General features: G+C 42.0%; 1 protein-coding gene across 1 annotated transcript; it reads left to right on the forward strand.

Annotated features, from left to right (window-relative positions):
- The first annotated feature begins 14,225 nt into the window (after positions 1 to 14,225).
- LOC121577259 (apoptosis-associated speck-like protein containing a CARD) lies at positions 14,226 to 16,476 on the forward strand. The gene is made up of 5 exons (XM_041891024.1): positions 14,226 to 14,313; positions 14,433 to 14,715; positions 15,134 to 15,196; positions 15,672 to 15,920; positions 16,142 to 16,476. Exons 2-5 carry the CDS (start codon positions 14,442 to 14,444, stop codon positions 16,159 to 16,161), a joined length of 606 nt encoding a protein of 201 aa, XP_041746958.1. The 5' UTR covers positions 14,226 to 14,313; positions 14,433 to 14,441; the 3' UTR covers positions 16,162 to 16,476.
- Positions 16,477 to 16,696: the final 220 nt, after the last annotated feature.

Genomic DNA, 16,696 nt, shown 5'->3' on the forward strand with positions numbered 1-16,696 from the left:
TGCTCACCGTTCTTGTGATCATTTTGACCCCACGGGGTGAGATCTTGCGTGGAGCCCCCAGATCGAGGGAGATTATCAGTGGTCTTGTATGTCTTCCATTTCCTAATAATTGCTCCCACAGTTGATTTCTTCATACCAAGCTGCTTACCTATTGCAGATTCAGTCTTCCCAGCCTGGTGCAGGTCTACAATTTTGTTTCTGGTGTCCTTTGACAGCTCTTTGGTCTTGGCCATAGTGGAGTTTGGAGTGTGACTGTTTGAGGTTGTGGACAGGTGTCTTTTATACTGATAACAAGTTCAAACAGGTGCCATTAATACAGGTAACGAGTGGAGGACAGAGGAGCCTCTTAAAGAAGAAGTTACAGGTCTGTGAGAGCCAGAAATCTTGCTTGTTTGTAGGTGACCAAATACTTATTTTCCACCATAATTTGCAAATAAATTCATTAAAAATCCTACAATGTGATTTTCTGGATTTTTTTCCCTCAATTTGTCTGTCATAGTAACGTGTACCTATGATGAAAATTACAGGCCTCTCTCATCTTTTTAAGTGGGAGAACTTGCACAATTGGTGGCTGACTAAATACTTTTTTTCCCCACTGTATATGACGAGTTTGATTGGAAAAGGTGATGGTTTGTTATTGGGCTGCAAAGTTCCTAGCCCCTCTGTTATTTGAACCATGCACACAACTGATTATCTCTCTTTCTTTTCCCACATGACTCCAGGTGGGGTTGGCCAGATATAAAGTCATAACGAGCGGCTTCTACAGTCATGGTCTGAACTTCTAGAAACGTGCTGGCCCTCTACTCACTTTTTTTCAAATCTTACTGTTGTCTCTCAAACATGTATATGTTTAAATCTCACACATTACCTCAGAAATATTGTCCCTATCACACCACTGTTGTCAAACAACAATTTGAAAAAAAATATATTTTTTGGAATCAGATCATGTCTTTTCCTGGTTGCTTCATTGTTCAGATTGTATACAGAAGACAGCGAACTAGGACCTGGACTGGGATTTAGCACCAGACAAGAGAAGTCATACAAAAACCATGACATCTGAATCTTTAATGGTTTTGCAATATAAGATTTTGAAAAATAGCGTGTGGGAATCACAGGAGGCTGGTGAGGAGAGGACGGCTCATAATAAGGACTGGAATGGAGTAAATGGAATGGTATCAAACACATTATAACTGTCTCCGCTTAGAGACCAGCAACCCATACAGACCTGACATTTTTACAAGCAGCCCATTTAGAATATCCTCTGCTAATTTAAAGTGGAACTGACAGCATTTTATCAACAGGAAATTGTATTAAAATCTGTTCCATACACCCCCAGGAAGAATATTACACTTCAATAGCAATATAGAGTGGGAAAGTGACCACGCGTTTGAACAATTAATAGACAATGCCGTAAATAAAACATAATAAAAACATCTGTCTCATCCAGGACCGGAGTCTATGCAGACCGGTGCTCCATAGCCAATCAGAGATACAGTACTCCTACAGTGCATTTGGAAAGTATTCAGACCCCTTGACTTTTCTACAATTTGACTAGAGTCCACCTGTGGTAAATGCAATTGATTGGACATGATTTGGAATGCACACACCTGTCTATATAAGGTCTCACAGTTTACAGTGAATGTCAGAGCAAAAACCAAGCCATGAGGTCGAAGGAATTGTCCGTAGAGCTCCGAGACAGGATTGTGTCGAGGCACAGATCTGGGGAGGGGTACCAAAACATTTCTGCAGCATTGAAGGTCCCCAAGAACACAGTGGCCTCCATCATTCTTAAATGGAAGAAGTTTAGAACCACGAAGAATCTTCCTAGAGCTGGCCACCCGGCCAAACTGAGCAATCGGGGGAGAAGGGCCTTGATCAAGGAGGAGACCAAGAACCCGATGGTCAATCTGACAGAGCACCAAAGTTCTTCTGTGGAGATGGGAGAACCTTCCAGAAGGACAAACATCTCTGCAGCACTCCACCAATCAGGCCTTTATGGTAGAGTGGCCAGACAGAAGCCACTCCTCAGTAAAAGGCACATGACAGCCCACATGTGTTTGCCAAAAGGCAACTAAAGACTCTCAGACCATAAGAAACAAGATTCTGTGGTCTGATGAAACCAAGATTGAACTCTGGCCTGAATGACAAGCGTCACGTATGGAGGAAATCTGGCACCATCCCTACGGTGAAGCATGGTGGTGGCATCATCATGATGTGGGGATGTTTTTCAGCGGCAGGGACTGTGAGACTAGTCAGGATCGAGGGAAAGATGAACCGAGCAAAGTACAGAGAGATCCTTGTTGAAGACCTGCTCCAGAGCGCTCAGGACCTCAGACTGGGGCGAAGGTTCACCTTACAACAGGACAATGATCCTAAGCACACAGCCAAGACATCGCAGGAATGGCTTCGGGACAAGTCTCTGAATGTCCTTGAGTGGCCCAGCTTGAACTCGATCGAACATCTCTGGAGAGACCTGAAAATATTTGTGCAGCGACGCTCCCCATCCATCCTGACAGAGCTTGAGAGGATCTGCAGAGAAGAATGGGGAAAAACTCCCCAAATGCAGGTGTGCCAAGCTCGTAGCGTCATACCCAAGAAGACTCAAGGCTGTAATCGCTGCCAAAGTTGCTTCAACAAAGTACTGAGTAAAGGGTCTGAATACCTTTGGGCCTGGCTCCCAAGTGGGTGGGCCTACGCCCACCCATGGCTGCGTCCCTTCCCAGTAATGTGCAGTCCATAGATTATGGCCTAATTTATTTATTTTAATTGACATTTCCTTATATGAACTGTAACTCAGTAAAATCGTTGAAATTGTTGCATGTTGAGTTCATATTTTTGTACAGTATAGTTTGTAGACGCTACAGACGTTTTCATGAGAAGACCAATTTTCGGGATGTCTCATGGTCTGACAAATACCTCTCTAGCTCTGCCACCTTTCACCAAAGATGTGGAAGTGCGACATCCGTGGTTGCGGTGGATTGAGACGCATCCAATAAAAAATATAAAAATATATCTAGCTAAAACTGATGGAGTTTTTTTATTTTATTATTATTATGTTACTTAGATTGATGCACCAGTATGTCAATCGACTCTAGGGGGTTAAGACAGAAACTAAAGTTAGGAGGTTGGTTGGGCGTATGCATTCCAGGTGAAGCTGTTTGAGAGAATGCCAAGAGTGTGCAAAGCTGTCGTCAAGGCAAAGGGTGGCTACTTTGAACAATCTCAAATTTAAAATATATTTTGATTTGTTTAACACTTTTTTGCTTACTACATGATTCCATATGTGTTATTTCATAGTTTTGATGTTTTCACTATTATTCTACAATGTAGAAAATGGTAAAAATAAAGAAAAACCCTGGAATGAGTAGGTGTTTCCAAACTTTTGACTGGTACTGTATATTTGAGACCAACGCGTTGCTGTGTGAGACGCACGCCTGTATCTGTCACAGAAGTAGAATGACATTCACTTTCTATGATCTCTCTACATCTCTCTGCTCTGATAGACATGAAACTGCAACTACCAAAATATTTGACCAACTTCCAAATATTATTTTACAAAGTAATACAAGAGAGTGAGTTGTTTTTTACGAACGCATTGGCCATCACCGGCAAGTGAGCTGTGCATCATTGGGTAAGTCAGTGAAACTGGAAAGCATTTTTAGGACTATAATTTCCTACTCATATTGTATCCTACAATATGTGTCTCCACACCTAGGTAATTTATGTATTCAAGAAGGTTGTTTTTATTGATCTCCGATGCTCAGTTTGTCAGTGTCAAAGTAGCCTGTCATTTAGATCATTTGTGTGGTAGAAATAAATATTCTGCTGGTCTCCAGTCATGTAAAATGACATAGATTGCATGAAATGCGTTTAAAAAAGGCAAAATGTTTCCCATACCCTAGGCTACTAAAAATGTTCCTCATGTGTGCACCTTCTGTAAGTGCCTCTACTCTACTTCTCTATGCAACTATGCAAATGCAATGATATGTATGCAATGCTTTATTATAAAGGTTCTCATGCATTCCGGTACCTAAGAGCTCCCAATGTCACCCCCCTCTTGTGCTCACTTCTTTTTGTACCGGCACCGCCCGATTTACAAATTAATCAAATCAAATCCTTCTCCACTGCGGTCCTGTCGATGTGGATAGGGGGGTGCACCCTCTGCTGTTTCCTGAAGTCCACGATGATCTCCTTTGTTTTGTTGACGTTGAGTGAGAGGTTAATTTCCTGGCACCACACTCCCAGAGCCCTCACCTCCTCCCTGTAGGCAGTCTCGTCATTGTTGGTAATCAAGCCTACTACTGTTGTGTCGTCTGCAAACTTGATGATTGAGTTGGAGGCGTGCTTGGCCACACAGTCATGGGTGAACAAGGAGTACAGGAGGGGGCTGAGCACACACCCTTGTAGGGCCCCAGTGTTGAGGATCAGCGAAGTGGAGATGTTGTTTCCTACCTTCACCACCTGGGGGTGGCCCGTCAGGAAGTCCAGGACCCAGTTGCACAGGGCGGGGTTCAGACCCAGGGCTCGATGCTTAATGATGAGCTTGGAGGGTACTATGGTGTTGAATGCTGAGCTATAGTCAATGAACAGCATTCTTACATAGATATTCCTCTTGTCCAGATGGGATAGGGCAGTGTGCAGTGTGATGGCGATTGCATCGTCTGTGTAACTATTGGGGCGGTAAGCAAAGTGGGTCTAGGGTGACAGGTAAGGTAGAGGTGATATGATCCTTGACTAGTCTCTCAAAGCACTTCATGATGACAGAGGTGAGTGCTACGGGGCGATAGTCATTTAGTTCAGTTACCTTTGCTTTCTTGGGTACAGGAACAATGGTGGCCATCTTGAAGCATGTGGGAACAGCAGACTGTGAAAGGGAGAGATTAAATATGTCCATACACACCAGCCAGCTGGACGCGGCTAGGGATGCCGTCTGGGCCGGCAGCCTTGCGGGGGATTAACATGCTTAAATGTCTTACTCACGTTGGCCACGGAGAAGGAGAGGACACAGTCCTTGGTAGTGGGCATCATCAGTGGCACTGTGTTATCCTCAAAGCGGGCGAAGAAGGTGTTTCGCTTGTTTGGAAGCGAGACGTCAGTGTCGGCGACGTGGCTGGTTTTCCATTTGTAGTCCGTGATTGTCTGTAGACACTGCCACATATGTCTTGTGTCTGAGCTGTTGAATTGCGACTCCACTTTGTCTCTATACTGATGTTCTGCCAATTTAATTGCCTTGCGGAGTGAGTAGCTACACTGTTTGTATTCTGCCATATTCCCAGCCACCTTGCCATCGTTAAATGCGGTGGTTCGCGCTTTCAAATTTGCGTGAATGCTGCCATCGATCCACGGTTTCTGGTCAGGGTAGGTTTTAATAGTCACAGTGGGCACAACATCACCTATACACTTCCTGATAAACTCAGTCACCGTTTCAGTGCATTTGTCTAAATTATTTTCAGAAGCTACCTGGAACATATCCCAGTCCGCGTTATCAAAACAATCTTGAAGCGTGGATTCCGATTGGTCAGACCAGCGTTGAATAGTCCTTAGCACGGGTATTTCTTGTTTGAGTTTCTGCCTATAGGAAGGGAGGAGCAAAATGGAGTCGTGGTCAGATTTGCCAAAAGGAGGGCGGGGGAGGGCCTTATAACCATCCCGGAAGTTCGAATAGCAATGGTCGAGGGTTTTAGCAGCGCGAGTACAACAGTCGATATGTTGATAGAACTTCGGCAGCCTAGTCCTCAAATTTGCTTTGTTAAAATACACGGCTACAATAAATGCAGCCTCAGGATATGTGGTTTCCAGTTTGCATAAAGTCCAGTGAAGTTCTTTGAGGGCTGTCGTGGTATCGGCTTGAGGGGGGATATACACGGCCGTGACTATAACCGAAGAAAATTCTCATGGGAGATAATACGGTCGGCATTTGATTGTGAGATATTCTAGGTCGGGAGAACAAAAGGACTCGAGTTCCTGTCTGTTACTACAATTACACCATGAGTCGTTAATCATGAAACACACACCTCCGCCCTTCTGCTTCCCGGAGAGATATTTATTCCTGTCTGCGCGATGAACTGAGAACTAATCTGGCTGGACCGATTTCGACAGAATATCTCAAGAGACCCTTGTTTCCGTGAAACAAAGTATGTAACAGGCATTGATGTCTCACTGGAAAGAAATCCTTGCCCGGAGCTCGTTGACCAAGTTAACCAGAGACTGAACATTATCAAGTAGTATACTTGGAAGCAGTGGGTGGTGTGCGCGCCTCCTAAGTCGAACCAGCAGGCCGCTCTGAGTGCCTCTCCTCCGCCGGCAATGTTGTGGGTCAGCCGCTGGAATCAGTTCAGTTGCCCTGGGGAGAGCAAACTAAGGATCCACTTCGGGAAAGTCGTATTCCTGGTCGTAATGCTGGTGAGAGCTGGGACGAAAGTAACAAAGCCTACCATCAGTAACACACTTCGCCGCCAGGGACTCAAATCCTGCAGTGCCAGACGTGTCCCCCTGCTTAAGCCAGTACATGTCCAGGCCCGTCTGAAGTTTGCTAGAGTGCATTTGGATGATCCAGAAGAGGATTGGGAGAATGTCATATGGTCAGATGAAACCAAAATAGAACTTTTTGGTAAAAACTCAACTCGTCGTGTTTGGAGGACAAAGAATGCTGAGTTGCATCCAAAGAACACCATACCTACTGTGAAGCATGGGGGTGGAAACATCATGCTTTGGGGCTGTTTTTCTGCAAAGGGACCAGGACGACTGATCCGTGTAAAGGAAAGAATGAATGGGGCCATGTATCGTGAGATTTTGAGTGAAAACCTCCTTCCATCAGCAAGGCCATTGAAGATGAAACGTGGCTGGGTCTTTCAGCATGACAATGATCCCAAACACACCGCCCGGGCAACGAAGGAGTGGCTTCGTAAGAAGCATTTCAAGGTCCTGGAGTGGCCTAGCCAGTCTCCAGATCTCAACCCCATAGAAAATCTTTGGAGGGAGTTGAAAGTCCGTGTTGCCCAGCGACAGCCCCAAAACATCACTGCTCTAGAGGAGATCTGCATGGAGGAATGGGTCAAAATACCAGCAACAGTGTGTGAAAACCTTGTGAAGACTTAAAGAAAAAGTTTGACCTGTGTCATTGCCAACAAAGGGTATATAACAAAGTATTGAGCTTTTGTTATTGACCAAATACTTATTTTCCACCATAATTTGCAAATGAATTCAAAAAAAAAAAAAAAAAAAAATATCCTACAATGTGATTTTCTGTTTTTTTCATCTAATTTGGTCTGTCATAGTTGACGTGTACCTATGATGAAAATTACAGGCCTCTCTCATCTTTTTAAGTGGGAGAACTTGCACAATTGGTGACTGACTAAATACTTTTTCCCCCCACTGTATTAGATACACTTAAAACATTAGCACGGAGAAAAGCACCAGAAATGGATAGCTTTCCCATTCAACATTTTGGGACAAAGTAGCCCCCCTATTTACACAACTGACAACACACATTTAATTTAATTCTGTACTTCCTAGTTCCATGTGTCAAACAGTTATTTCAGTTAACATCTGGAGAGTCCCCTGCTGATTATAGACACATATGTTTAATAAAATGTCACAATAAAATAATAACAAAGCTTATAAGCAATAGAATGGTAAAAGTCTTACCAGTCTTGATAAATATCAATCAAACAGGGTTTATTAAAAATAGACACTTACCAACAAATACAAGAACATGTTTTAGTAAATGCGCAAAAAAACAAGATACAGATTGATCAATAATGGCTGTTGATGCCGAAAAGGCTTTTGATTGTCTCGAGTGGTGCAGTGGTCTAACGCAGTGGTCTAAGGCACTGCATCGCAGTGCTAGCTGTGCCACTAGAGATCCTGGTTCGAATCCAGGCTCTGTCGTAGCCGGCCGCGACCAGGAGACCCATGGGGCGGCGCACAATTGGCTCAGGGTAGGGGAGGGAATGGCCGGCAGGGATGTAGCTCAGTTGGTAGAGCATGGCGTTTGCAACGCCAGGGTTGTGGGTTCGATTCCCACGGGGGGCCAGTATGAAAAAATAATGTATGCACTAACTGTAAGTTGCTCTGGATAAGAGCGTCTGCTAAATGATTGTCTTGATTGGCCTTTTCTATTCAACTTTCCAGCTGAAATAATGAATGTATATATTGTATAAATGTCCTAAAGCAAAAATGTACACAAATAATACATTATCTGATGAAATTGCTTTCGAAAGGGGCACTAGACAAAGATGCCCCCCTCTCCCCCCTCCTGTTTGCACTGGCAATTGAACACTTGCAGAAAGAATTAGACAGCACCCAAACATAACATTTATCAGTATTGGTAAACATGAATATAAACTAAACTTATTTGCAGATGATCTCCTGATATACCTGAGCAATATTTAAAACTCAATGCCCCCTTTGCTAAACATCTCAGGTTATAAAATCAATGAGGAAAATATAAATAATGGCAATAGGAAAAATATAAATAATAACTCATGATCTACAGCAATCCTTTAAGTGGACCACAATACATTTTCAATATTCAGGATGCTTAACAACAAATATAAATATAACTTTATTCAATTTCTCAACAATATGAAAGCAGATCTAATTAAATGGAATAATCTTCCCATAAATCTTACAGGTACAATACACCTGTTTAGAATGGCATGGGTAATACCAATTACCCCACTGAAGACATTCTTTAAAAATGTATACTCGGTCATAACAGACTTTATACAGGGAAATAAAATTCTTAGTATAAAAAGGAAAGTTTGACATCTTCCTAAATCTGAGGGTGGATTTAACCTTCCAGACTTGGAATTGTATCAACTCTCTACTTGTGACATATAGTTAAATGCACTAAAGAGGAACAATGGGTACATATTGAAGATGCGCATGCTCAACCCCAGCATTTTCAAAGGATAAAGCTCAGAACATTAACAACTTCATAGTTAAGAACACTATAATGATTTGGAAGAAAATGTAATGTATTTTACAAGAACCAATATCACTCCCTAGAAACATAACCTTATGGAACAATCCTTGGATAGCTTTTCAGAATTCATCAATAAATTGTCCCATATGGTAAACTAAAGGCATAGAAACCGTAAATGACTTGGTAATAGGAAATACATTTATTTCAATGACAGTTTTAAAAAGCAATTTTGTGTTGACCAATGTAGATATTTTCAAAACATCCAACTTAAAAGTGTTATATAACAAAATTCAAATTTGAAATCTTTTGGACTTCAGAGCAATCTTGAGGGACTCCTATTTGAGTCAGAAAATGATATTCATATGATAGGTAAGCTATACAAAACCCAAATATACAACTGTCAATTTCTTAGAAAAAATATAATCTATTGGAACCAAGATTGAAAATGTTGGAACATAACTAACGAGATTACAGTTAACAAAAATTTACACTTAATCCAGTATAAATGAATGTATAGAATTTATAATACAAGAGACAAAATTCACAAATTCTACAGCACAACAGCAGAGTCATGTCTGAAGTATAAAACTACTAATGACTCAATAACTCATGACTTCTGGGAATGCTACTTAAAATCTAAAGTTATGGTCGGAGTTGGAAAGATGAATATCAAAGGTATTGCAATGTAAATGTACTTTTAATTTGTCTGTCTGTATATTTCAAGACATTACATATGAGGGTGCAGTGAGATACCCAATGGGTTGGACAATACTCTTCTCATCAATTATCTTTAAACGTATACTGAACAAAAATATAAACAGAACATGCAAAGTGTTGGTCTCATGTTTCATGAGCTGAAATAAAAGATCCCAGAAGTTTTCCATACGCACAAAAAGCTTATTTCTCTCAAATTTGGTGCACACATTTGTTTACATCCCTTTTAGTGAGCATTTCTCCTTTGCCAAGATAATCCATCCACAAGACAGGTGTGGCATATCAAGAATCTGTTAAATAGCATAATCATTACACAGGTGCACCTTGTGCTGGGGACAATAAAAGGCTACACTAAAATGTGCAGTTTGTCACACAACCCAGTACCACAGATGTCTCAAGTTTTGAAGGAGGGTGCAATTGGCATGCTGACTGCAGGAATGTCTACCAGAGCTGTTGCCAGATAATTTAATATTAATTTCTCTACCTTTTAGAGAATTTGGCAGTATGTCCAACCGGCCCTACAACCGTAGACCACGTGTAACCACGCCAGTCCAGGACCTCCACATCCGGCTCCTTCACCTGAGAGATCGTCTGAGACCAGCCACCAGGACAGCTGATGAAACTGAGGAGTATTTCAAATCAAATCAAAATAAATTTTATTGGCCACATGTGCCGAATACAACAGGTGTAGACATTACAGTGAAATGCTTACTTACAGCCCTTAACAAACAATGCATTTATTTATTTTTATAAAAAAGTAAAATAAAACAACAACAAAAAAGTGTTGAGAAAAAAAGAGCAGAAGTTAAAATAAAATAACAGTAGGGAGGCTATATATACAGGGGGGTACCGGTGCAGAGTCAATGTGCGGGGGCACCGGCTAGTTGAGGTAGTTGAGGTAATATGTACATGTGGGTAGAGTTAAAGTGACTATGCATAAATAATGAACAGAGTAGCAGCAGCGTAAAAAGATGGGGTGGGGTTGGGGGTGGGGGGGGCAGTGCAAATAGTCCGGGTAGCCATGATTAGCTGTTCAGGAGTCTTATGGCTTGGGGGTAGAAGCTGTTGAGAAGTCTTTTGGACCTAGACTTGGCAATCCGGTACCGCTTGCAGTGCGGTAGCAGAGCGAACAGTCTAAGACTAGGGTGGCTGGAGTCTTTGACAATTTTGAGGGTCTTCCTCTGACACCGCCTGGTATAGAGGTCCTGGATGGCAGGAAGCTTGGCCCCAGTGATGTACTGGGCCGTACGCACTACACTCTGTAGTGCCTTGCGGTTTGAGGCTGAGCAGTTGCCATACCAAACGGTGATGCAACCAGTCAGGATGCTCTCGATGGTGCAGCTGTATAATTTTTTGTGGATCTGAGGACCCATGCCAAGGGGGAATAGGCTTTGTCGTGCCCTCTTCACGACTGTCTTGGTGTGTTTGGACCATGATAGTTTGTGCCTGGCCATGCAGTCATGGGTGAACAGGGAGTACAGGAGGGGACTGAGCATGCACCCCTGAGGGGCCCCCGCGTTGAGGATCAGTGTGGCAGATGTGTTGTTACATACCCTTACCTCCTGGGGGCGGCCCGTCAGGACGTCCAGGATCCAGTTGCAGAGGGAGGTGTTTAGTCCCTGGATCCTTAGCTTAGTGCTGAGCTTTGAGGGCACTATGGTGTTGAATTCTGAGCTGTAGTCAAGGAATAGCATTCTCACGTAGGTGTTCCTCTTGTCCAGGTGGGAAAGGGCAGTGTGGAGTGCAATAGAGATTGCATCATCTGTGGATCTGTTGAGGCGGTATGCAAATTGGAGTGGGTCTAGGGTTTCTGGGATAATGGTGTTGATGTGAGCCATGACCAGCCTTTCAAAGCACTTCATGGCCACAGACGTCAGTGCTACGGGTCGGTAGTCATTTAGGCAGGTTATCTTAGTGTCATTGGGCACTAAGCAGGTGGTCTGCTTGAAACATGTTGGTATTACAGACTCAGTCAGGGACATGTTGAAAATGTCAGTGAAGACACTTGCCAGTTGGTCAGCACATGCTCGGAGTACACGTCTGTGAGGATGTAAAGATAGTTATCCACGCTGTGCTCTCATGCATGCTCTAGAATAATCGTTGGAAGTCTTGTGTACTGACACTTTGTTCCCTTTGTAGTCTGTAATAGTTTTCAAGCCCTGCCACATCCGACGAGCATCAGAGCCGGTGTAGTACGATTCAATCTTAGTCCTGTATTGACTCTTTGCCTGTTTGATGGTTCGTCGGAGGGCATAGCGGGATTTCTTATAAGCGTCCGGATTAGAGTCCCGCTCCTTGAAAGCGGCAGCTCTACCCTTTAGCTCAGTGCGGATGTTGCCTGTAATCCATGGCTTCTGGTTGGGGTATGTACATACGGTCACTGTGGGGACGACATCATCGATGCACTTATTGATGAAGCCAGTGACTGATGTGGTGTACTCCTCAATGCTATCTGAAGAATCCCAGATCATGTTCCCGTCTGTGCTAGCAAAACAGTCCTGTTGCTTAGCATCTGCTTCATCTAACCACTTTTTTATTGACTGAGTCACTGGTGCTTCCTGCTTTAGTTTTTGCTTATAAGCAGGAATCAGGAGGATAGAGTTATGGTCAGATTTGCCAAATGGAGGGCGAGGGAGAGCTTTGTATGTGTCTCTGTGTGTGGAGTAAAGGTGGTCTAGAGTTTTTTTTCCCTCTGGTTGCACATTTAACATGCTGGTAGAAATTAGGTAGAACTGATTAAGTTTCCCTGCATTAAAGTCCCCGGACACTAGGAGCGCTGCCTCTGGATGAGCGTTTTCCGGTTCACTTATGGCCTTATACAGCTCATTCAGTGCAATCTTAATGCCAGCATTGATTTGTGGTGGTAAATAGACAGCTATGAAAAATATAAATGAAAACTCTCTTGGTAATAGTGTGGTCTACAGCTTATCATAAGATACTCTACCTCAGGCGAGCAAAACCTCGAGACTTCCTTAGTATTTGATTTTGTGCACCAGCTGTTGTTTACAAATATAAACAGACCACCACCCCTTGTCTTGCCGGAGTCAGCCGTTCTATCCTGCCGATGTAGCGTATAGCCCGCTAGCTGTATGTTGTCCATGTCGTCGTTCAGCCACGACTCGGTGAAACATAATATATTACAGTTTTTAATGTCCCGTTGGTAGGATAACCGTAATCTAATTTATTCTCAAATGATTGAACATTGGCTAATAGGATTGATGGAAGAGGCAGTTTACTCGCTCGCCGTCGGATCCTTACAAGGCACCCCGACCTACGTCCACAATATCTCAGTCTCTTTCTCATGCGAATGACGGGGATTTAGGCCTTGTCGGGTGTCTGTAGGATATCCTTCGCGTCCGACTTGTTGAAGAAAAAATCTTCGTCCAATACGAGGTGAGTAATCGCTGTCCTGATATCCAGAAGCTCCTTTTGGTTATAAGAGACGATGGCAGAAACATTATGTACAGAATAAATTACAAATAATGCGGAAAAACACACATAATGGTACAATTGGTTAGAGGGCTGTAAAACGGCAGCAATCTTCTCCGGCGCCATTCGGAGCATGGATTGCTTGTAATTATACTTCAGTATACCGTAGTAACATCTGACAAAAATATCTCATAACACTGAAGCAGTGAACTTTTTTGTCTGTAATAAAGCCCTTTATTGTCTGTAATAAAGCCCTTTAGTGGGGAAAAACTCATTCTGATTGGCTGGGCCTGGCTCCCTAGTGGGTGGGCCTGGCTCTCAAGTGGGTGGGCCTACGCCTTCCCAGGCCCACCCATGGCTGCGGCCTTGCCATGTCATGTGAAATCCATAGATTAGGGCCTATTGGATTTATTTCAATTGACTGATTTCTTTATATGAACTGTAACTAAGTAAAATCGTTGAAATTGTTGCATGTTGCGTTTATATTTTGTTCAGTATATAAAACTGGAAATCAGCCAATCCTCCATCGTTCACGCAATGGAAACATCAAATGTTTTATTATCAAAAAATGTGGTAACACTTTACTTGATACCCAGCGTCATAACGCGTTATGACACAGTCATAACCATATCATAATATGTCATAACAGCTGACATAACTTGTCATAATATGGTCATAACACTGTGATGACCCCTATATTTACACCTGTTGTGACATATATTGCTTAATTTTATGGCTGGTTATGATCACCACTAGATGGCAGTCACTGACCAGATTATGTAGAATAACATTTCCATCCAGAAAAGTAAATGTGCATTTGGTATTGAATCGATCTGTTGTATTTGGTGAAGCCTGTAGACCTGAGACCAGTGGGGTAGACTACAATGTGTCAGCCAGCTATCTTTGATAAAAAAACGTAAATAACTATACATTTTCTGGTTTATTTAGAAAGCTAATCTGTGTGTGTTTTGTTTTGTAGAAGTTGATTTGCTCTGAATAAAATAGTTTATCATACTGATAGTTCATCAGGTCTCAAACACTACAAAACCAAGTAATGCAAAACCAATATGCCATTACATTTCTGTATATAAAGTCTTGACTGTGTACTTGGAACTCCACCCCCTCTGACTCAACTAAAAAGGGGTGGAGAATGTAAAGATATAACTGAAAGTAAAAAACTGAAGAACACGTTTTGGAGACAAAGGAGTTACGGGGTGCAATCTGTCCAGCACAGACACATTGTAAGTACCTGGGTGTAATGGGTAAAATAAAGATTGTCAACGTGTCAATATGGTTGAGTCAATTTTTTGCTTGTAGTAAAGTTTTGTGAATTAATATATTAATTTCTGACCTATTCTAGTGATCTACAATGGGCACACCCGTTCCACAGCGGCTGCTGGCTACCCTAGAAAAACTAGACAAGGCTACGTTTCAGACCTTCCAGTGGCACCTGATGCAGGAAACACTGGAAGGCTTCACTCCCATGTCAATCGCCAATCTAGAGGATGCTAAGAGGCAAGACACAGTGACTAAGATGGTGCAGGCCTATATGAACGAAGGTGCTGTGAAGATCACACGGAAGATCCTGGAAGTCATGGGAATGTTTGCTCTAGCAGATAAGTTAAAGACAGACAGTGAAAAAGGTAATTCATAACTCACTGAAAACAAATACTGTATGCAACAAATGTACTTTCATATGTGCATTTTAATCGTTTGTTCACATACTGTAAAGTTAATAATAGTAAATATGTATTTGTCTATTGTTGATAGTTGAACATTGAGAGGCAGTTTCCTGGACACAGATAATTAAGCTACTCCTGGACTAAAATGAATTTTTAAATGGAGATTCTCCATTGATCTTGCTTTTTAGTCCAGGTGTAGGCTTTTTATCTGTGTTCAGGAAGCTGCCCCTGAGTGTAGGCCTAGTTTTGCCAGGAAGTAAAAGCAGGAAATTCAGCATGCCATACATCAATTTGCGCTTTATTCAACTCAGGCTACAAATACAGAACCTGTTGATTCTTTACAAACCATGTCATGGAGAGTCTCTCTCTCTCTCACCAGGTCAAGCTGCTACTCCCCAGTCTAGCCAGGTTCAATCTTCAGACATGGAGACAAAGCAGTATGGTAATGTACCTGCCTTGTTTGCATGGGATAAATGCAGAAATATTACTTAACTAGTGTTTTGAGAAGTTATTACAAAATAATGGGATTAAATAATTTATGTAATTGACCAGATTCACACTGAGAGGCATGATAAATAGATGACCTAAAGGTACATCTGCAAGACAAAAGTATGCATTTCACTGAGGAAATATTGATAATGGAAAATATAGCATGCTCAACTCTTAAAATATCTTTGTTTGGTGCTGATATGAAATGCATTTTAAGAAATAACTCAGATGTGAGCACTGAATATCATTTTCATTCAGGAAACAATTCTGATGCAAGGTCTTTCTTATGTCGTGTTTGTCAAATGATGCCGAAAGAAAAACATCTGTATTTCGGTCTCACATGTATAGTCCTGTACATGCACGGTTAGATTAACTGAAAATCAATCATTCTTTAAGGTTGTTTGAATAACAAATGTTCTCTAACACAGGTGCCCAGTTTGTGGATGATAACAGGGAAAATCTTGTTAAAAGGGTTACCATGGTGATGCCAATAGTAGATAGCCTATACCAGAAGAAAATGATCCATGATGAGGATTACTCTGAAATCACTGCAGCCCAAACCAGTAATGCAAAGATGAGAAAGCTGTATGCGGCCCTGATACCTGGAGGAAAGGTGGCTAAATCAGCCTTTTACCAAGTTCTACTGGAACAACAATCTCTTCTAGTCGAAGAACTGGGTAAGCTCCTCTCTCTCCTCTTTTGGTAACATAACTATCTATCAGTGGAATATATGTGTATTACTCTCCCTGCTCCCCTGGAATCAGCTGGTATGTTGACTATATATAACGAGTTTGAATGGAGAAGGTGATGGTTTGTCAAAGGGCTGCGAAGTTCCCCCCTGTAAATCGAACCATGCACAAAACTGATTATCTCTCTTTGTTTTCCCATATGACTCCAGGTGGGATTGGCCAGAAATGAAGTCATAACTTGAGCGGCTTCTACAGTCATGGTCTGGACCTCTAGAAAGGTGCTGGCCATCTACTCACTTTTTTTCAAATCTTACCGTTGTCTCTCAACCATGTACATTACCAGTCAAAGTTTGGACACACCTACTCATTCAAGGGTTTTTCTTAGAATAATAGTGAAGACATCAAAACTATGAAATAACACATACGGAATCATGTAGTAACCAGTAAGCTGGTTGAGAAAACACCAAGAGCGCGCAAAGCTGTCATCAAGGCAAAGGGTGGCTGTTTGAAGAATCTCAAATATAAAATATATTTTCATTTGTTTAACACTTTTTTGCGTTCTACATGATTCCATGTGTGTTATTTCATAGTTTTGATGTCTTCACTATTATTCTACAATGTAGAAATAGTAAAAATAAAGAAAAACCCTTGAATGAGTAGGTGTGTCCAACATTTTGACTGGTACTGTAAATGTTTAAATCTCACACATTACCGCAGAAATATTGGCCCCATCACACCACTATTGTCAAACAACAATTTGTAAC

Source organism: Coregonus clupeaformis, chromosome 11, assembly GCF_020615455.1.
Source record: "Coregonus clupeaformis isolate EN_2021a chromosome 11, ASM2061545v1, whole genome shotgun sequence".
In the NCBI taxonomy this organism is placed as follows: domain Eukaryota; kingdom Metazoa; phylum Chordata; class Actinopteri; order Salmoniformes; family Salmonidae; genus Coregonus; species Coregonus clupeaformis.